The sequence below is a fragment of the Oryctolagus cuniculus genome, chromosome 17 (assembly GCF_964237555.1).
Source record: "Oryctolagus cuniculus chromosome 17, mOryCun1.1, whole genome shotgun sequence".
In the NCBI taxonomy this organism is placed as follows: domain Eukaryota; kingdom Metazoa; phylum Chordata; class Mammalia; order Lagomorpha; family Leporidae; genus Oryctolagus; species Oryctolagus cuniculus.
Window position 1 is genome coordinate 24,416,295 of NC_091448.1, and position 21,179 is coordinate 24,437,473.

At 50.1% G+C, this 21,179-nt stretch overlaps 1 protein-coding gene across 3 annotated transcripts in view; it reads right to left on the bottom strand.

Annotated features, from left to right (window-relative positions):
* Window positions 1-1,485: 1,485 nt before the first annotated feature.
* The window catches only part of SKAP1 (src kinase associated phosphoprotein 1), a 302,961-nt gene continuing 283,267 nt past the window's right edge, over window positions 1,486-21,179 (bottom strand). The window contains exons 12-13 of one of the 3 annotated variants that reach the window (XM_008271352.4): window positions 3,840-3,978; window positions 1,486-1,798 (exon numbers count right to left, since the gene is read on the bottom strand). In XM_008271352.4, the coding sequence (XP_008269574.1) occupies window positions 3,877-3,978 (102 nt within the window). In that variant the 3' untranslated portion in view covers window positions 1,486-1,798; window positions 3,840-3,876. Of the gene's footprint in view, window positions 1,799-3,839; window positions 3,979-10,067; window positions 10,234-21,179 lie in introns of those variants that run through there. The other 2 variants (XM_070060822.1, XM_051825599.2) reach the window with 2 other exon arrangements.

Here is a 21,179-nt window from a genome sequence, read left to right on the forward strand (position 1 = left end):
ACAGCAGAGAGCTGGAGTGGAAGTGGAGCAGCCGGGACTCAAACTGGCACCCATATGGGATGCCGGCACTGCAGGCGGTGGCTTTACCGGCTATGCCACAGCGCTGGCCCCTGCTCTGCTTCTGATTCAGCACCCCCTGCTAATGCACCTGGGAAAGCAGTGGATGATGGCCCAAGTGCTTGCGCCCCTGTCACCCACGTAGGAGACCCGGATGGAGTTCTGGGCTCCTGGTTTTGGCCTGAATCTGCCCGACCATTGCTCTCTCTTTCTCTGTCACTTTCCCCTTCAGATACATAAATAAATAAATACATCCTTCTGAAAAATAAGAATAATTGCTCCTCGATATCAGTGGGGATGGGTTCCCCATAAGGCCCCCATCAGCTACTAAAACATGTGGATGTTCAAGTCCCGTACACAAAATGCTGTAGTATTTGAATAGAGCCTACACACGTCTCCCTGTCTATTTTAAATCATTGCCAGATTACTGACAATGTTGAAGACAATGTAGACTGTTGCTATTCTCTGTTGTGTAGGGAATAATGGCAAGAAAGAAGGCTGCCCATGTTCAACACAGACACGATTGTATCTGCTGTTGCTTGCGTCCACGCATGCAGAACCCACGGCTGTGCAGCCAACCACAGCCAACCACAGGGAACCCAAGATGCGAGCTGGAAACCGGCAGGCCTGGGCTCCTGCGCGGATTCTGATCTGAGAAACAACTGCCAGTGTCCTGCTCTCTCTGGGCTTTGCTTTTCTTTTTTGATTTATTTTATTTAAGATTTATTTTATTTATTTGAAAGAGTGAGAGGGGGGGGGGGAGGGAGAGCTTCCATTTGGTTCTCTCCCAGAATGGCTGCAATGCTCAGGATGGGCCAGTCTGCAGCCAGGAGCTCCCTCCCGGTTTCCCAATGGGTGGCAGGGGCCCGAGTCCTTGGCCGTCGTCTGCTGCCTTCCCAGGTGCATTAGGAGGGAGCTGGATCAGAAGCAGAGCAGCTGGGACTCAAACCAGCGCTCCGATATGGGATGCCAGTGTCGCAGGTGGCAGCTTCGCCCACTGTGCCGCGGTGCCGGCCTGTGCTTCTGTTTTCTGTCTGTCTGTCCCCTCCCACTTTGCTCGGCGGTGGTGAGACTTCCAGAGACAGCATTTTGATTCCATTACAAAAAGGAACTCAGCGGGGTCTTCTGGCCTAGTAGTTAAGGTGCCCGCTTCTCGTGTCAGAGTGCCTGGCTTCCATCCCTGGCTCTGGCTCCTGACTCCAGCTTCCTGTTAACGCAGAGCCTGCTAGACAGAGGTGATGGCTCACCTGCTCAGGTCCCTGCCAGCCACGGAGAGCCGGGGGAGTTCCCGCTCCTGACTTCAACACGGTTCAGTCGCAGCCGCAGTGGGCGTCTGGGGAGTGAACCACTGGACGAGAGCTCCCTTAATGTCTTCGTCTCATATACAACAACAACAGCAACAACAGAACTGAATACCATCACACAGCAAAGAATAAAACCTGAAGTTTATTTGTGCTTTTCAAATCAGCCAAAACAACAAGAAACTTCTCCTCCTAGGGCTTGGCTTGCACCTTCTTTTTCACAGGCGTGTGGAGAAGCAGCGTGGAGAGGGGCCGAGTCAGCACCAGGCTGGTTTCGGAACAGGTCTGGGGGGTGTGGCTTCCCCACCGTCTCACTGGGGGTTGACAGTCACCACCAGGTGCCTTGGGTCTCTGGATGGCGTAGGGGGTGCTGGCGGTCGGGAGTTGAGGCTCTCGATCAGTTTCTTTATAAAGGCAGGATAGAGAGAAGAACATGTTTCCTAAAGGGGGAGAGATGCATACATTTGCTTTAATGATTCAAAACACAGAAGGCTAAAAGGACATCGGGTGGAAAGTCTCCCGTCGTTACCATCCTAGTGCTGCAGTTTTTCTGTCCCTGAAGGCAACCGATGCTCCTTTCTCTCTCCTTCTGGAAACAGCTCACACATATATTAAAAAAAGGTGTGTGTAGCCTCCATTCCCAAATGGGGCAGACTCAGCCTACTCTTTTTTTTTTTTTAGAAGATCTATTTATTTATTTGAAAGGCAGAGTTACAGAGAGGCAGAGGCAGAGGCAGAGACAGAGAGCGAGGGCTTCCATCCACTGGTTCACTCCCCAGTTGGCCACAATGGCCAGAACTGGGCCGATCCGAAGCCAGGAACCTGGAGCCTCTTCCAGGTCTCCCAAGTGCGTGCACAGGCCCAAGCACTTGGGCCATCTTCCATTGCTTTCCCAGGCCATGGCAGAGAGCCGGGACTCAGTAGGGGATGCCATCACTGCAGGCGGCGGCTTTACCCACTATGCCACAGCGCTGGCCCCTTTTTCTAAAGCTGTTAACATATCTCAGAATGTATTTCATAATTTCTTTTTTTTAAACTTTTGCATAGAATTCAAGTTTATGAATGTGTTACAATTACTTGAACATTTAGGCCATTTCCAATCAGTTGTTACTACAAACAAGTAGCCTTCTATGCATAGCATTTCACATGTGTGCAAGTATGGCTGTAGGAGAAACTCCTACAAGTAGAATTATTGGGCTACGGAGAATAAAGAGATAAACAACTTTAAACAAATGACAGAGTGAAGGAGGGTGAAGCTGTTTAGATTTGATAGAAAAATTCCAGCTCCTCTCCCTTCATGGTCAGGAAGCAGAGCCCTCATTTGGACAGTCATAAAGTCAAACCTTGAGCAACAGGCCCGGGCTGATGATACTCCGTGGTGTACAAGGGCACCGGAGAGTAAGATCTATCCTTATGTACACTCCTAAATGAACTCACTCAGCTGTGGCTGCACACTGGCGTGGGCCCCAGCCTGCAGGGCTCCAAGGACGCTCTGTATCACTGCCACACGGCTGTCATCCTTCGCCCCCAGCAACAGGGGCTGCCCCCACTTCCGGCTGGAAGACGAAGCGCAAGACATCGCGCCGGTCTTGGGCGCCCTTCATCACTATTTGAATCCTAAACAAAACCCACTCTGCACCAAAGTGGCTCCTACTGTTATCGCGCCCAAAGCAAGCATTCACTCCCACTGTTTTAAAACATAGTGTGGTTCTTGCTCATAAGACACAAACCGTATTCTTTATTACTTCAAAGTTAATATGATTATGTCCTGTAGCATCCCTCATCCTGGCTTCCTGATCTTGGCCAGTCATGTTGCAATGTGTGGCCGTTTTAGCAAAATGGTTCCCTAGGTCTGGGGACACAGAAACCCAGAGTTTGTGGCAACTTGCTTTTCAATATCTATCCTTCTCTTTTTGCGTACGTACTAATGAACCCCCCACTTTTAAGCTGGGCACAGGGAAACTTAGAATAGAGTCATCTTTGCAGTGTGGTATGTCTGCAGATCCAAGTTCTAATATGTGAGCAAAAGTGGAGGGGGGCACGCAACATTTGAAAAACGTCCTTAAAGGGAAAGGAGATGCCCTTCTCCTTTAATTTTCTTTCTTGCTAGGTAGGATGCGGATGTGTTAGCTGGAGCTGGAGCATCCTTATTGACCATGAGGTAACCTTGAGAATGTTGGGCACGCACAGTGGAGCATAAAGAGAAGGTACCTGGGACCTGCACCTCTAGAGTTTTATAGATGAGAGAGAAAAAAGTTTCTGTGTTAATTAAGTCCCTCTTATTTTAGATTTTCTGTCATTTGTTAGCGGAACCTAACCCTAGTGGACCCAGTCCCCAAATCAGGAAAAAACACTTCCAGACCCATTTTCTTTCAATGGTGAAGCATGAGCATCGCTTCTGAAAAGCGGAGAAAAGCCACCCCCCCCACCCCCCCCAGCTCTCACAGAGAAAGTGAGTCAGGCCGACAGTTTCCAGCCTACCGGGGCGGTTCAGGGATGACGGTCTGGAACCTGGGCTTCAGTTCTCCTCCGGGTCAAACGCCGTGGTGAGATACTCCTTAGGAACGATGCCAATGAGGCTGTTGAGCTCTCCTACCCACCAGCCATACACGTTGTACTCCTGGAGGGGAGAGAGGGCGGTTTCAGTTGGAGTTCGGGCCTTCTCCTGTCTATCTGTTGCCGTGATTGGCTCCTTAGTTGGCACCATCGGTATGAACAGTGCATACCCTGAGGGGATCATTCAATTCACAGACGTCATCTGGAGGGGAGAGCAAACGTTTGCATGGTGCTGGCTTCCTGTCTACATCACAAACTTAACATACTGGACGCCATGGCTGAACCTAAGGAGCTTTGTATGTTTTTAACCAAACAGAAGAGTAGGCCCTGTGCAGAGAACACTATCGCTATTCAGAAGGTCATTTCAGAGTTCACATCAGTACTGTTATTCACCAAGCATCTTCTTTTTTTTTTTTTTTTTTTTTTAATTTTTGACAGGCAGAGTGGACAGTGAGAGAGAGAGACAGAGAGAAAGGTCTTCCTTTGCCGTTGGTTCACCCTCCAATGGCCGCCGCGGACGGCGCACTGCGGCCAGCGCATCGTGCTGATCCGAAGGCAGGAGCCAGGTGCTTTTCCTGGTCTCCCATGGGGTGCAGGGCCCAAGCACTTGGGCCATCCTCCACTGCACTCCCTGGCCACAGCAGAGAGCTGGCCTGGAAGAGGGGCAACCGGGACAGAATCCGGCACCCCGAACGGGACTAGAACCCGGTGTGCCGGCGCCGCATGGCGGAGGATTAGCCTAGTGAGCCGCGGCGCCGGCCCCCAAGCATCTTCTACGTGCAAGTGCTGTTGGGGTTCCTGCGAGAGGTCTGCTGATGAACTCAAACACTGCTTGGCCCTCAGGAGCTCCCAGCATAGAACAGTGGGCTTTGGAGGCCGACAGGCTGGGAGCCCATCCCTGCGGGGCCATTTAGGAGCCACGTGACCTCAGGCTGTCTCAGCCTTGCCTTCCTCGGTGGGTAGGAGCAAGGGTGGAATCTGCCCCCCCCGTGCTGTGGGGGTGTAAGTGACATTGCTGAAGCAGAAACAGAGGCGGGACATTGAGAGTGACAGGCAGGAAGGACGGAGTGCCCCCAGCGAGGGTTTAAAAGAGAGCTGAGGGGGGGTCGTGAGGTTGAGGAAGGAGCTCCTTGAATACGGGAGCGCTTCTCAAACGCCCAGCACACGGGGGCAGCTCCATCGGGCTCCAGGAAATCAGCACGGAACTTGACGAACGGGACGTACATTCCAGGTGAACTGGACTTGAGGGACGGTGGACTAACTGCTTGTGCACAATTGCTGAGCTCTAGTAGAAGGAAAAAGAAGGGCACGAAAGGCAGGTTGGAGAGCCAGGAGGCCCCGGCTCCCTTGCGTCAACTGGGGACCTTGTGTCTCCCTCCTCCAGCTCTGCCGCCCCCCACCCTGGCAGCAGGTGCCTTTTCCCCACCTGCCAAGAGAAAACAGGCCGTCAGATTCGCCAGCCTCCAGCCACCAAAGCAAGGACTCGGACAGCGCCCCTCTCCTGTTGAAGAGGGGAGGCGCCCCCGCCCTGGTTCAAGGCTGTCCCTCACCACGGGACCCGCCCCTCTCCTTCTCGAGACGGCGTTCTCTGGGGTCTGTGGTAACGGCCCCTTCCATCCGCACTGAAGTCCGTCTGAGCTTCTGAGCTCTTTGGAAGCGGCTGTGAAAGTCTGCAGTGCACGTGTGTTCCCCTTCCGCTGGACTTCGCCGACTGCACTTCGCCAACGCCTTGGAGAGCGCCCACTTGCTGCCCCTTCCTTCCTCTCCATTCGCTCTTCGGGCTGCTCTCAGCAGGCGTCTGCTCCCACCATCCCACGGACGCTCCGTCTCCTCCCAGCTCGGAGCCTCCGGTCCGTTCCAGTCCTTTAGTTACTTGATTTCTCAGCGGTGCTGGTACTATTGACCCTGCTTCAGGCATTTTCTTCTCTTAATTTCTATGACGACTGTACTGACGTGGCTCCCTTCTGCCTCCCTGGTTGCTTCTTCTCATTCTTTGTGGGCTCATCTTGCGCGCTGCTTCGGCTGTGCTCGTCTTCCAGGCTTCTGCCCTGGCCCTCCTCTGTCACCTGCCGCACTTTCCTCTAGCGATGCATGTACCTCCGCGGTTTAAGCTCCACGTCCGTGCGAATGACTCATGACCAGGGCTGGCTCAGACCCAGGGCTTGGGGCCCGAGATCCAAGAGCATGTCCACCAAGCAGCTCAGGCTCAGCACGTCCCCGACGTGCCCCCCATCTGCTCTACCCCCATCTCCCCTTCCAGACGACCTTCACCCCTTGTTTTCTCCATCTCAGCGAGTGGCTGCTTCCTCAGTATAACTCAGTAACTCAAGCCAGAAACCCAGGAGTTTTTCCCCCAGCTTCACCGCCTTTCCCAGTAAACCCTGGAGCCCTGCAAATTCTCTTTCCAAAGCCTTATGGGATCTCCCCACTGCTCTCCACCCCCTTCACCGATGCCCGGGGTCATTGTCCTCTCTCGGCTCTCCCGAGGACTGCCAAACCTGCTCTCTGAGTCAGCATTCTTGTTTACTCCCCATCTTCATTCTGCAGCTAGAACTTTTCTGAAATGCACGTTGATAACATCACTGCTTTGCTTGAATCCTTTCAGTGGGTTCCTACAGTCTTCTTGGTTTTAAAAAAATTTATTTGAGGGTGCAGCGCTGTGGCACAGCGGGTTAACACCCTGGCCTGAAGTGCTGGCATGCCCTATGAGCACTGGTTCGAGACCCAGCTGCTCCACTTCCGATCCAGCTCTCTGCTGTGGCCTGGGAAAGCAGTGGAGGATGGCTCAAGTCCTTGGGCCCCTGCATCTGCATGGGAGACCCAGAGGAGGCTCCTGGCTCCTGGCTTCGGATCGGCGCAGTTCTGCCCATTGCGGCCATCTGGGGAGTGAACAATTGGATGGAAGACCTCCCTCTCTCTTTCTCTCTGCCTTTCCTTTCTGTGTAACTCTGACTTTCAAATGAATAAATAAATCTTTAAAAAAATTTTAAAAAATAAAAAATTTAAAAAATAAAAGATTTATTTGAGAGACAAAGAGACAAGGAGAGACAGACAGTTCACTCCCATCCTCAAAATACTCACCATGCCATGTTTGGGCCAGGCTGAAGCCAGGAGCTGGGAATGCAATCGGGTCTCCTATCTGGGTGGCAGGAACCCAATTACTTGAGCCATCATGGCTGCCTCCAGGGTCCGCATGAGGAGGAAACCGAAGTCATGAGCTGGGGCCGGGTTTCAAACTCCAGGCGCCTCCCATGTGGGACGTGGCTGTCTTAACCACTGAGTTAAATGCTCGCCCCTTTGAACTTCCTGACAAGACAGACAAGGCTCAGCATGACTTGGTCCCACTCGCCGGCCAGGACTGTCAATCACTGGCGAGCCCTTGGGAAAACAGGACTTGTCTCAGCCACGCCCATGAGCCACAGCTGCTCTCACCTTGGCGCCCTCCCTCAGCCTGATCCGCAGCAGCCTTTGGATCTCAATTCCACAGTCACCTACTCTCAGGAACCTCTTCTCCCCACTTTCTGATGAGGTCCACAGGGCCCACAGCGCCAGGCCCTTCTCTGGGAACGAGTTCTTCGTGCTGCCTCGCATCTGCCTATGTGTCTCGCTGTCACCCGCGAGGTGCAAAGATCTGAGGGCCGCTTTGTTTGCTGATGTGTTCTCAGCTTCAGTGTGGTACCCAGCACAGACTGGGCCAAACAAATACTTGTTAAATGAGGTTATGATGAAATGAAGGGGGCAGTGGGAATTGGTGCTCTCAGTAGAGCAGATCTATTTACAACAAACTCCAAGCTATTTCCCTGCTGATTGAAATGGTTGTGGCAGGAAGAGATCAACTGCCTATGGAGACAGTCGCCCCGGATGGCGCCCTAAATACCAAGGAGAGGCTCAAATGCCGCAACAAGTAAGGCCACTGACCTGATCCTTGTGGGAGCAGCAAGATGCCTTTTTCTTTCTAAAATTTGACACAGAGAGAGAGAGAGAGAGACAGAGACATACACAGAGAGAGAGGTCTTCTGTCTGCTGGTGCATTCCCCACATGCTTGCAACAGCTAGGGCAGGGGGCCAGTCCAAAGCCCATAGTGCGGAACTCGATCTGGGTGGCAGGGACCCAAGTACTTGAGCCATCACTCCTGCTGTCTCCCAGGGTGCACATCAGCAGGAAGCTAAAATTGGAAGTAGAGCCAGGATTAGCACCCAGGCACTCCAGCATGAGATGCAGGTAACTTAATGTTTGGGTCAAACACCCACCCCATGAATTGCCTTTTAAAAAAATCAATAATAAATATTGGAATGCACCCACCACTTCCTCCTATTCTGCACTTTCTCATTCCGTTCTTTCTCCAGGGCAACTTCTTCGTGCCGTTTGCACTGCCTTATGGGAGATTACCCAGGATCCTTTAGCCTACAACTGTCAGGATGTTTTACATTTTTTTCTTTATTTATTTTCATTTTCGTTTGGAAAGCAGAGAGACAGAAACAGCCAGACAGACACACACACAGAGGGGTGGAGAGATCTTCCATCCTCTGGTTCAGTCCTCAAATGGTCACAACGGCCAGGGCTTAGCCAGGGATGAGCCAGGGGCCTGCAATTCCGCCCAGATCAATGGGCGGCAGGGGCCCAAGCGCTGGAGCCATCACCTGCTGCCTCCCGAGAGGTGCTTTAGCAGGAAGCGGGATGGGAAGCAGTGTCGCTAGGGCTTGAATCAGGCCTGTGATATGGCATCTTAACAGAGCCAAACGCCCATCTCTTATGTTTTATTTTTGCTTTTAAAATTCATGTCCGAACATTCTGAAGCTCCCCTCGGTACCAGTCATGCTGCTGCCCATTTCCCAACACTGAGTGAGGGCAGGTTCTGCCTTAAGTCTTCTTTCAGGGCTGCCTTGTGTTGCCTGAGCCTCTGGACTGCTCAAGTCGATGGGGCCTCACCAGGGAGGGGAAACACGTGCTGTGTCTCCCTCTCACTGTAACTCGGAAAATCTGGCATTCGCCCTTCTGCGATCCCACAGGCACAGGGGAGGCCCAGGGCCAGCTCCCAGCCTTTGGCTCAAAGTCAGTTTGCTTAAACACGTGGCAAGTGCGGCCTTCTGCCTGCCAGCTGCCCCAGCTTCATGACCTGCAGAGGTTCGCAGAAGGCATTTACTCCCTGGGGACTCCAGGACTCCTGACTCACTCCACACGGCTCCCTGTTAGCCCTCACGCCAGGAGTAGGGAGCAGGCCTTGGGAAGGTGCTCTCGGCCAACTCCAAGAGGGAGCAAAATGAGGCTCCGCGGGGCACCTGCAAAGGCCGGACTCCCTGTGACTTCACTCTTGCTTGAGGGGAACCCCGACCTGCTGACGGCAGACGCCGTGGCCTCACCACGGTGGTGAGAGCCGAAGAGAGAGAAATCAACTCTCTGCCCTTCGAAACAAAAGAGCAGGCAGAAGTGTGAGGAGGATGGCACCGGCTCACAGACCATATGTCTCCTGCTGCGGGTGCCTGGGAGCTCAATCGAAGCACCTACAGGTCCTGAGGTCTGTCTTTTCCACAGTTTCTCCTCCCTTGGCTGGACACCCGCGAAAGGGCTGCAGGGCTGCGAGGTTTAAAACATGAATGGAAACTTCTAGCCTTCTCTCCCGCTACCACCCCCCATGCATTGCTCCAGCCCAATCTGAACACCACGAGGTATTTTAAAATAATTTCTACTTTGATGAATTGCTGGGGAGTCCACGATTGCTCATAATCAAAGGGAGAAAAATGCAAATGAGATCCGGCCGAGAACCATCACCAGCAAACGTTTATTTCACTGCACAGTGCCAGAAAGAATTAAAACAACATTAAACTCACAGCAATCATGTTTAAGCCCTCGTTTCCAAGTGCCAAATTGCACCACTCTGGATCATACAGATGTTCGTTAATTATGCTAATTTTTATTAAACTATTAAAATGGAGAGAGTACTGGCTCAGCCAGGCAGACCCCAGCTCTGAATGAACTCTGCTCTTGTCTAGAGGAGCTAATTTACTGCATTTTTATTAAGTTGCTGATTCTTGGATTTTCGTTTTAGGATGGCAGAGAGAACCGCATTTCTGGGATCATTGTTTTCCATAAAGTCTGACTTCTCCATGGCCAGATGTCTGGGAGGACTGGGAGCGTGCTGTGAAGTTCCCAGGAGGCAGGAAACTTCTCCAGGCGGCAGCGTCTTCACTTTCACAGTGACGGGGCTCCCCTACGATGACAGCGCTGAGGCCTCAGAATGCCACAAGCACTCAGCTTCGGCATGGACTGAGGGGTGGCAGAGCTGAGATTTTAACAATGTGAGACTGGTAACTGAAGACGCTTTAGAGAAGAATATAAAAAGCTATTTAACAAAAAAAAAAAAAAAAAAACACCACAATAACCCTTCATGTCGGCCTTGTGTTTTGGCCACACAATCTTTTCAGATGCCTGTCACTTGAAAGTGTAAGAGGGGTCCACTGTACCTATTTTACAGCTCTCTTAGATACCTGTTTCTCTCAATGTCAACCTTGCCCGTCTTCCTTGAACTTCCACCCCCTCCCCTCCATGAAGAAGTCTTAAAAAGGAAAAAGTTGGCTCTTTGGACTGCATTTTCCGGTTGGAGATGTTGGCGGTGGCACAGCTGAGCGGAGCGCAGAGGGAACCGGAAATAGATGTGGCAACAACCAGAAGTGTTTATGGGGGGATTGCATACTGCCGTAAAAGGATTTATGCTGCTAATCTCCATCAACAAGGAAAAAAAAAAAAAAAAAAAGCCAACCAGCTCTACCAAACCTTCCATAAAAAGAACAGCGAATTCTATAAATGAAAAGCAGTGTGGCCACCAACGCTGGGACAGCTCACAGCGGCACTCTGCCTCCAGTGGCTTCCCATTGCTGTTTATGGTTTCAAGACTATCACGGACCTCCTCGGCGCTCCTCCTGTCACAGGGCCCTGAGTCCCTGTGTGGTGCTGCGCGTACCCTGTCAGTAGGTGTCAGGGGGTCTGGGGGGAGAGCAGCAGGCGCCCATCATAAGCCTTAAAAGAGATTAAATACCCCTACTCCATGATTGCTGCATTTTAATTTCTCTCCTCCCTGCTGGTTCCTATTTGTATAAGCTCTTCCACGGCTCCCCTGGAGTAGCACAGACATGACCTGGAATGACCAGCCCGTCTTGGGATGAGAATTCAATTTCTAGGCTCAGTGAATCCTAGGCTGTTCCAACAAAAGGAACTCACCACCCTGTAGGGCACAGATTCTTGAAACCTGGAGTCTGGACCTCTGGCCTGTGTGCAGGTGGCTGGGAAAGGGTCCTCGACGCCCCAGTGCCAGTGTCAGTTTGCTGCGCCTGCACACACGAGCCTTGTCCCTGAGACTTTTGGTCAGGTTCCCTAAGGTCGAAGAGCTCTCTGCTGCTTATGAACCAGCACTGCAGGGGACAAACGCAGCGGTCTTTCTGGCCTGGACCTGGCTGCACTTCGGCCCAGTGTGGCCACACCCTCAGCACCCCTTTAAAAAAATACACTGAAAGAATCAAGGACCCTCATTCCGCCGGCTCTCCTAGGCTTCAGCCCTCGGGTGGTGGGGTCCCCTCCTTCTCCAAAGGCTGACCGAACTTGACTGTCCCCTCTAAGGCACCACCGCTTTAAGCTGTGACTTAGAAGTTGTGGTGGCCTCTCATAGCTTCCATCCAAATCCAACGTCGCCTGAGAACATTCCTGATAGAAACATCAGGAGGGGCCATGGGCTTCCAAGGAACAAGGTTCCCAGAGGACGGCTCACACGTTGGTTCCTTCAGCCACCTGAGTGCTTGGAAACCAGCGAATTCCTCTTCAAGAGAACAATCAATCAGTCCCTAACGTGAATGATCAATAAAAGCTTGATATATGAATGGGAAAAAGCCAATCAATCACAGAATTATTGGTTTATGATTGCTTATTTATCTTATTAGTGCTTGTGCCTCATACATTATCATTAGTAAATGGGGGTGGGAGGTGGGGATTTTAATTCCTAAGCAGAGTAGCTTTGCAATACTCCAGGATCAGCCAAAGAACATTATATTTTTACTCTAGATGGGCTCACAAGTCCTCTACTCTTAAATCCAGTTTTGGACATTTTGTGCTTTCTCAGGATATAAATTATTAAATAAACTGAGGGCTCCAACTCAGCGCCCTTCCAACTGAAAAACGAGGCTGAGCGTGGGAATTGCTCACCAAAGACAAACAGGTGCCCCTGTCAGGACAGGCAGTTTTATTTTGAGGTTTTTCTAAGGAGACAGCAGTTGGGTGGCTGGTGGGTTAGTGGCGCTGGAGCCTGTGAGAGGATCCGCGCTCAGCGCTTGGCTGCGACCCCGGGCCGCTTGGCAGCTTCTCCGGGCTGGTTTGCACTGTGTTTTAAGTTCTTGGCAATCCTTTTCTCTTTTTCCATTATTCAGAGTTTTGGTCTATAAATCATAATAAAAATGAATCATTAAATTTGCCTCAATTGAGCCAGTTTTATTTATTGTGAAATTTCAGGGTGCTTGCTAACCTCAGAGATGGATAGGCCTGGATGCTGGGGGGAACAGACCCGAGTGTAAGGAAGGGGACGGGGAAAGGCCGGGGTGGTCAGCCGAAGCGGATGAGGGGCTCAGGGTGCTGACTCTACAAAGCGCACCCCACCGCCTAAGCCTGGGGAGAAGGCTGCTCTCCACATGGAGAGTCCCCAGGCCTTGGAGGACAAGGTCATGGACAGCCTTGGGTCTGAAGCTCACACACTGACCAAGGTGGTGGTGCAGAGTCCATGCATGCACTGGACGGTGTCGGTGATGGCAGTGTGAACAAAACACAGAGCGGGCACACAGGCCTGGGGACAGAGAAGACACGCGCTGTGAAGGGAAGGGTGGGGGGCAAGATAGTCAAGGAGGCAGCAAACAACTTGAACTCTACCTAAGGAAGAGAGAAAGGAGAAAGGGAAGGTAAACACTTTGCAGATGGGCACAAACAAGGTGCCAAGTGCAGGATTCAGGAACAATAGCACCATTTCCGAGCTGATAGGATTGTGAGACCATGTGAGACGGGCGTGTTAATATGGATTCCATAAACTGCGCAGCTCGCAGCTCTGCACTGCGCTGTTTTGCTCTGACCGCAGTACCAGCCTCAGGCACCACAACACAATTTGGAAACAATGTGACGGAAATGTTTAATCTGCTCGGCCCATCTGTGCTGCGTATTTCTCCAGATCTCCCTGAGAGAGGCGCCTCGAATCTCCACATTGCCTTTAATATTCTCCTAAATCACCTCCCCACCGCACTTCAAGGGCCATTGCTACAATATCACAGGTTCATCTGAAGTGCAACGGGGAGGGGGGGCAGGGGGGAGGCTCAGGCCGGGAGATTTTTTATTTTAAAATAATTTCCAGAGATCGTCTTTTCTGCTTCTTTAAAAAAAAAAAAAAAAGAGGAGAAAAGTTATTCTACTGTTGCCGTAAGGTTATTGAGGTTGTTTGGTGCAAAACAGGGTAGGATAGAGTGGAATCATTCTCCGAAGAATTATTTTTATTAATCTCGATTCCCTCAATTGGACGTGGGAGGCGTGAGCAGATGCTCGCTTCCTCTCCTTTTCTCCCACCTTGCTGGGGTGATGTGTTCATCTGGGGCCATAGCACCGAGTCCCAGCTTGGTAGTTCCCAGGGCCAGCCCTGACCCTGCCCTGCCCTAAACAAAGCCACCTTGTTCAGGACAAGCAGGCATCTGGCCCCTGCTTCTCGAGTTCTCATCGGGAGAGGGCCCCGTCCCTGATTTCAGCTTACTGTCTGAGACTTCCCCTCTGTAGGTGTAGATGTTGGGTGTCGGCTTTCCGCTGCCTTGCCCTGCCTGACTGTGCCTGATCCGGGGAGTTGGGGTTAAGGCTGTAGGATGCGAGGGTGGGTTTTTGGTGGGGGGGGAGAGATGACTAGTCACCATGTTGCAGACCCCAGACAAATGGAAGAGAGTTGCCCATCACCCAGGAAATTAGGATGCCTTTTGCTTTGTGAATTAAAGAAATGAATAATTTAATCCTCAGGATCGTTCCGGCGAGGGAAAGGCAACGTCCCAGTTGCGGAGCCTACAGCCTGTCGGTGTGTTACATCATCTGCACACATAGGCGTTTCCATGACAACCGCTTAGAGCTTCATTTCCTGGATCCCTCTAGGGGGTGTCACAGCCAGATCCACCTGCTTTTCACCCTACCCTCGGTGGGGTCATGGTGAGGTCGCCAGAATAAATGAACGTGGGTACTAATGATCTGTTTACTGCAGTTTATGCTCTGTGTGTGTCAGGGGCACGCACATTTAGAGAGCTCATTATGGTTGCAATTAGAATGCACCATCGCTAGATATTTAACTCCTTTTTCTTTTAAATTAGCATTTTAATAACATTCTTTGAGCAGAGAAACAAAATGACCATTTTTCACGGACAAACTTCTAGCTGTAGGTGCAACTTTAATGGCAAAGTTGTGAAGGGGAAAGAAGGGAGGGGGGAAAAAAGGCCATTTTTACTACTTTCACCCTCCTCCTTACCAAAAGGATATTTTTATTTGCTTTCCAACACACTCAATTTCCTAAATTTGTTTGGAATCCAATTATTTTGGGCGGTTTAAAGTACCGAACTCTTGTTGGACGGAAATTAGCTGCGATTGAAATTGACTTTTTCCGTGACCTGTGAAAGGGGCTAAAATAATTACAAGTGTGTGGAAGCAACCCTGTCTTCAGGAGGCCCTTGCTATAGGATCGAGCTGTGGTGGGAAGGAGACCCCATCAGGGGACCTCCATACTGCCTCGGTGAGGGCTTTTTGCCTTAACATTGATGGGAATTATGGTTTCTGTTTTAGAAGACTTAGGCTTAGCTCATTAAGGCTAAGCGATGACAAAAACTTGTTGTAGACATGGTGAACAAGCAGCAGAGAGAACGAAAGCAAAAGCCCGGCGTCCTTTGCCATTTCTACACGGTGAGATCTTGCAGCATCAAAAAGCAGGAGGGAGATGACAGGACAGGAAAAAGAGGATATTGAGACCCATGTGGTCAGCACGCTCCAGAAGACATTTTTTTTTTTTTTTTTAAGGAACCAGCCAACACCTTTTCTAGGTGTTTACAGATGCCCTGTTTGTGTAAAGTACAGTGAAAAATAACAATTTGAATGTTTCGATTATCTTTCCCAGTCCGTTCCATTTTCATTATTTATTTCCTATACATCGGGACCTTGCTGAACATAATTCTGCAGACAAGGAGGTGGATGGGACAGCCCGTGTGAACGAGGAGATGGATGGCGGGTGCGTGTAAGATAGATGCTAGACGTTTATGAGAAGGAGCAGTATGCCTGCCTGGGAACACCCACAGCAGAGAGCAAGCAAGCAAGCAGGCATGCAAACCCTAACGGGTATTTGTAGGTGGGAACAAAGGTGCAAGGACCAGGCACAGAGAGCCTGAAAACGTTTGCACCCCCCCCACCCCCACCCCCCGAAAATCCACATCCAAGTTCCGCCCAAGATGCCCCATGCTCGCCGGGGCTCCCGGGACTCTCACGAGCCTTTCCATGACAACAGACAGGGATTTCACAGCCTGAAGACTTTGGAGGTCAATAGTTGAAAACCAAGAGTCAGAAAGAGAGATCTTTATCCACAGCAAAACAACCCCACGAACCCCCTTCCCCAACCACAGAAGGAAGAAAAAATTTAAAGATGCAGCAGAAAAAAATAAAATAAAAAACAAACAGAGTCTTTCTACAAATGCAGGTTTAAAATGTTTATGCTTTCGTATCAGCCTAGTTGCACCTTAGAATCTGCCATTTCATAAATAAAATACGGATGCCATAGACTATAATTCGGTGATAGCTACCCCAGGACATATCTGGATGCACTTCTGTTATTTTAATTAAATACTGCATTATGGTTTGTGACAACTCCACAGCTACAGCGTAAATGAATTCAGAATTAAAGTGTTACTTAGGCATCCAGTAATTTTTGTTTCATTCCTCAGTTTTACAAAGCAAATAGCTATAAAATCAAGATGTTTGTTCATTTACAGATGGAGCAGGATTGTCGTCGGGGCTTTTTTTTTCTCCTTAATCCTCCCGCACAGAGAGGAAGACGGAGCTTGGAGTCTGGCTCCTGACACTCTTAGCTCACGATCCACATCACAAATAGAAGCATCCTCTTGACTGGAATGCAAAATGCTGAATATTAATTGCTAGTATTACGCTTATCTTTCTAGCCGGGTGCTGTCTTTGAGCAATTATCCTGATGGGCTGCGGTCTTGCATTGCCAGATTTTTCTCCTTTGTTGAACAGTTAGAAACCAATTTTATTTTATTGTATTTTTTTTAAAAAGGCACGGTTCACAATGGCCCACGGAAGTTTTTCGTGTTTGGAACTCCTCCCAAATACAGAAGATTCGTGGGGATGGAGAAGCCGCCGAATCTCTGTGTCCGAAAGAAAAGAAAGTTTTCATAAATATTAAAATCTGAGTGTTTCCTTAATGAAGCTGGAGCGGGCATGACAACTTGACATAACCAATGGGTTGGTTTAAATGTCACTCCACCAGCAAATCGCAGGGAAGCTCCAGGGTCCTCTCAGGTGCGGGTTTTCACTCAGAATTAATGTGGTAGAGCGGAAGGGTTTTTGTTCAAATCCGAGGATTTAATTGTATCTTTAATGTGTCATACGTCAAGATGAAAGTTTGCGAAGGGCAAGTTTTCGGAAACCATCGCCCATTATTTCTAATTTGAGAATCAATATGATCTTTTTATTGCCTTAAATACCATTATGTCTGGGAATGTCTGCAAAACCCAGGTTTTCTGTGTTCTAATCGATTATCCCAACCCCCCACAACTAATGCTGTCTCTTGTGTAGCAGTGGCCACCCCGTGTGTTCCCAGTGAGGTCCCAGCTTTCGTCAGCATTTTGCTACTTTGGCTGGAGAGCTGAACCCGTGCAGTACCCAGAAGCACTGGCAGGGATGGTCTGGGAAGGCTGGATTCCTTTTGAGAAAATAATTACACAGAAACAAAGCTTTTGCGACGCCTTGTAAATCGGGCATCTCACCGAAATGTCAGCCAGCCTCGTTGGCAGATTAGTGAGGAGTTTATTACTAAATCTCTGTCTAATAAGCGTGCAGTTGACTCTGGAGGAGCTGCCTGTTGTAATACAGGCGGCGGGAAATGGAGGGACTGCCACAGTTAAAGACACAAATTTCCCCCATAATATATTCGAACGGAAACCTCTGAATCCAATACTACATGGGCATATCTAATAAATTCACAATATTTCAGTCTCAACAGCCTTCACCGGTTAGTTTTAAAGATTTATGTGGTAAAAAATTACTCAGTGATGAATATGGTTTATTCTGTGCAGTATTGGAGGTATAAGGAATTAAACTACCGTCTTTAACAGTGAATTTATTATTACCTCTGTCAAAAGACGAAGCCTTTAACAGCATTTGTTATAAATTCCCTGCAAAATAAATGGCTGGAGTTTTTTTCACATTGGAGTTTGCGAAGTACAGGGCGATTCTGAGCATGAACCTAGCCCTGCCAAGGCTGACATGGTTCTAGGTAAACATTCCTGGCTGGGCTTCCTACTTAATGATCTGGCCTGGGACTTTGCACCTGACTGCAAAGTGTGTGTGTGTGTGTGTGTGTGTGTGTGTGTGTCGAAAGTGAAGAGTCCTGTCCAGCAACAAGAAATTAAAGAGGAAAATGCCAATCTTATTCTCCTTCTCTCTCTCTCTTTCTCTCTCTCTCTTTTAATGGATTTTAAAATAAATGGCCAGATAGGACTGATAAGCAAGCAGGCCTCTTGTGTGTACATGTGTGCACTTGCACACGCACACAAACACCCTCTCCCTTTTGTCCTCTCTTGGAAGGGGTGTCTCCTCATTTATAAAAATTACCTGGAAGGAATGAGGCTGCCAGGGTTTGTTCTAGACGATTGGTTCCTGTCTGGGGGAAAGGAATGGCCTCCACTGAATTTGACCGGTGTGTGACCGTTGCCTTCCAGCTGACCCCAAACCCCAGCCCCATCCTCCCAAGTCTGCAGCCTCCCATGGGGGTTATTGATGAGAGCAAACGCCATCACCAGCATCACCTTCGTCATCACAGCACGGTGTTGACCTGCTTGTTAACATGCGATGCGGTGTGGGGACCGCTTCTGCTCCTCCTTCGCACCGTCATAAATAAGAAAAGATCATTTTGCCGATGGTGTCCCCTCTCCCACCCCCTTTGCTTAGGTCAGGGGTGAATCACAGGTCTTTGATGGGCACAGGTCAGGTTCATCACAGTCCGGTCAGGCTCTGCCCTAGGCCCCTATCTCCCCACTTAACTGCCCCCAAATCACCTCCCAAATCACCCTGCCCATCCCCCACCCAGCCAAGCGGAGGGGACAGTGCCTGAGGAAGTCCTGAATGGACACTAGATGTCACCAAACGCCTCCTTTCCCTCAGAGCCCTGAAATTAAAAAAAAAAAAAAAAAAAAAAAGGAAAAAAATGCCTTCATTTAAAGCAATTGAAAAAATTAACTTCTCTGCTTTTATGAGGGTTGTCGTCGCATTCAACTAAGCGCACTTAACAGAGGAAGTACGGCTGCATTCAGATCATTTCTACAGCAGACAAATCTCTTTTGGAAAGGAAGGGGTCAACGGAGGGGAAAGGTCCACATTCTCAAGTGGAGGTGAGAGAAGCGGGGTTCAGGGTCCCAGGGAGCAGGTACTGGCTCCTCGGCCAGGGGGAGGCAGGACAGGGCTGCATGACCGGACCAGGGAGCTGGGTTTGGAACCAAGATTCAGTCTGAGTTCGAGTAGCTCCAACCCACAGTGACAAGGTCTGTCCATTCTTGTCTTTAGGAGGCCCGAGGCCATCTGACAGCGTCGCACGTTTCACATTAAACTTGACCTTCTCTGTAAGGCTCCTGTTTCCATCAGTGGAGAGGACCGCCCCAGCCTGGTGTGCGTGGGCCATGGCCGTCGTCTCCTGCACCGGCTAAGCCACAGCGTGGGAGTAGGCACACAGCTTAAGCAGTGCCCAACTGTTGCTCCAGAGCTGATTTGCATGGAAGTAAGGTGTTGGACGAGGCCCTAGAGGAGTTTAAGGCCGAGTCAAGGGGAATACGTCCAAGCCCGAGGGAAGCAGTCTCCCGACTCAGTCTACCTGAGGTGACAGGCCTCATCCAGGGTCTCTTCCTTCTAGCCATTCGAGACAGAGCTCCTGAATTTGGCTCATTGGCTGGATAGCTGATGTTACCATCGTAAACTCCTTCTAGAAAACAGGAGGCTTATTTTTTTAAGTGGGCCTTTAAGGGTTATCTGGCATAGAGGACGTTTAGAAAGAATGCTCCCTAGTAAGAGAGCCTGGAACTAGGAGGGCAGGTCACTCCTCTGAAAGTTGGGACTTGGGACTTGTCTTATCCAAATAGAGGCTTCTTAGCTCTCTTCTTCCCACCCCTAACGAGTGACCAGAGCATGCTGGGCCATGGAACACCTGGGGCTCCTCAGATCAGAGGCACGAGGCTGGGGCACAGTGTTACTGCACCTGCCCTGTCACGCCTGGTGCCCAGGCTGAATGGATTTTTGGAGTACACCTGTTGTTGAACCCCTGCCAAGTACTGATGGCCACTAACCCCCAAATCGCTTTCCCCCGCTGTTGATGTTTGGAATGTCAGACAGCGCGGAGCAGCAGCCGGCATGTATTTCAAACACAGCAGATGGATTTTTATATTAGCTCCTATTTCATGTTCAGGCAGAGCGACCGCCACACTAAAACCGCAGCCTTGGTGCTGCCGGGTTTGCTTCTGTGAGATTAATTCTGTGAAATTAATTGGGACAAGATTGAAAAGGAAATTAAAATGCAGCTGAGTGAACAGGCCTTTCAAACACCTTTTCCCTGCTCTATTCAAACTTGAATTCTGCAGTGGTCGCTGGCATCGTGGGGAGTAAGTTATGAGAGGCGGGCTCTCAGGAGCCATCGGTTACGTTTGAGGAGACCTGCACCAGTCCCACAATCTGGAGCCACTGAAGAGCGCTAAGCACCCCGCTGTGGCCTTCGCTGTGTCCCGGCTCCGGGGAGGAAGGCAGGCTCAGGCCCTCACTAGAGAAAAAGCAGTCAGAAATATCTGGGCCCAAAAGGAGCTCAGGGATCATCCACCGGATGCTCAGATCGGCTTCGTTGTTGAAGGCTCCCTTTAATATGTTTTAAGATCTAAATTGGAACTCAGTGAATTAAGTGGGCATGGAGCCGCCCGGGCCCGGGATGGACGGACGTGTGGAGGCGCTGTCCAGCAGGCAGCAGGATTCTGCCGCGCACTGCGCCGTTGGCTACTGCTTCAGAGTGCGGCTCTGCGGCTCCGGCCTCTCCCGGAAGAGACTTCTGGAGAATCTGTTGGGTAGATTTCCATGTAGGCCTCCTCACCGGGTGGCTCTCTTTTCCAGGTGAGCACCTTTTGCGCTATAGGGTGTCTCTGTGACAAGTTCTTGGCAAGATGGGCCACTTTTCCTTCTTTCTCGATTCACCAGTAATTGACTAGTGCATGCTCCACACGGATCCAAAAGGTTTACTTTATTAGTGGAAAGCAAGGGACCATAATAGTTTCCATTTTTAAGATGCCAGGGACTTTTTTTTAAGGTCATGATGCCTGCAATTCACCTTTTAAAAAATTAATTTTTATTATTTATTTGAAAGGCAGAGACCAACAGAGAGAGAGAGACAGACAGACAGACATTCCACCCTCTGGCTCAGCCCACAATAGCCAGGGCTGGCTCAGGCCAAAGACAGGAGTCTGGGACTTTGTCCAGGTCTTCCATGTGGATGGCAGGGACTTAAGCACTTGAGCCATTACCTGCTGCCTCCCAGATTTCACATTAGCTGGGAGCAGAGACAGGAACTGAACCCAGGCACTCTGATAGGGGATGCAGGGGTCCTGCATGGCATCTCTACCACTGAGCAAAACACCTCCTCCATCCGGGCACTTTTTTACACAAATCACAGCGGCCCTGTGCATAGAGATTATCCCACTTTCTAACAGATGAGGAAACTGAGGATCAACAAATTTAAGCGATACTGCCCAGGGCCATGTAAATAACCTGTTGCTTATTTTCTTGAGACGAAGACATGTGATGGGCATTTGGTTAACTGGAGGTTGCACGTTTCTTGTCCAGCAAACTGTCTTCTCTGGCGATTTTTTTATAAGAGTGGGGTTGGCACTTTGGTGCAGTAGGGTAAAGCCCCAGCCTGCAGTGCTGCATCCCATATGGGAGCCAATTCGAGTCCCGGCTGCTCCACTTCC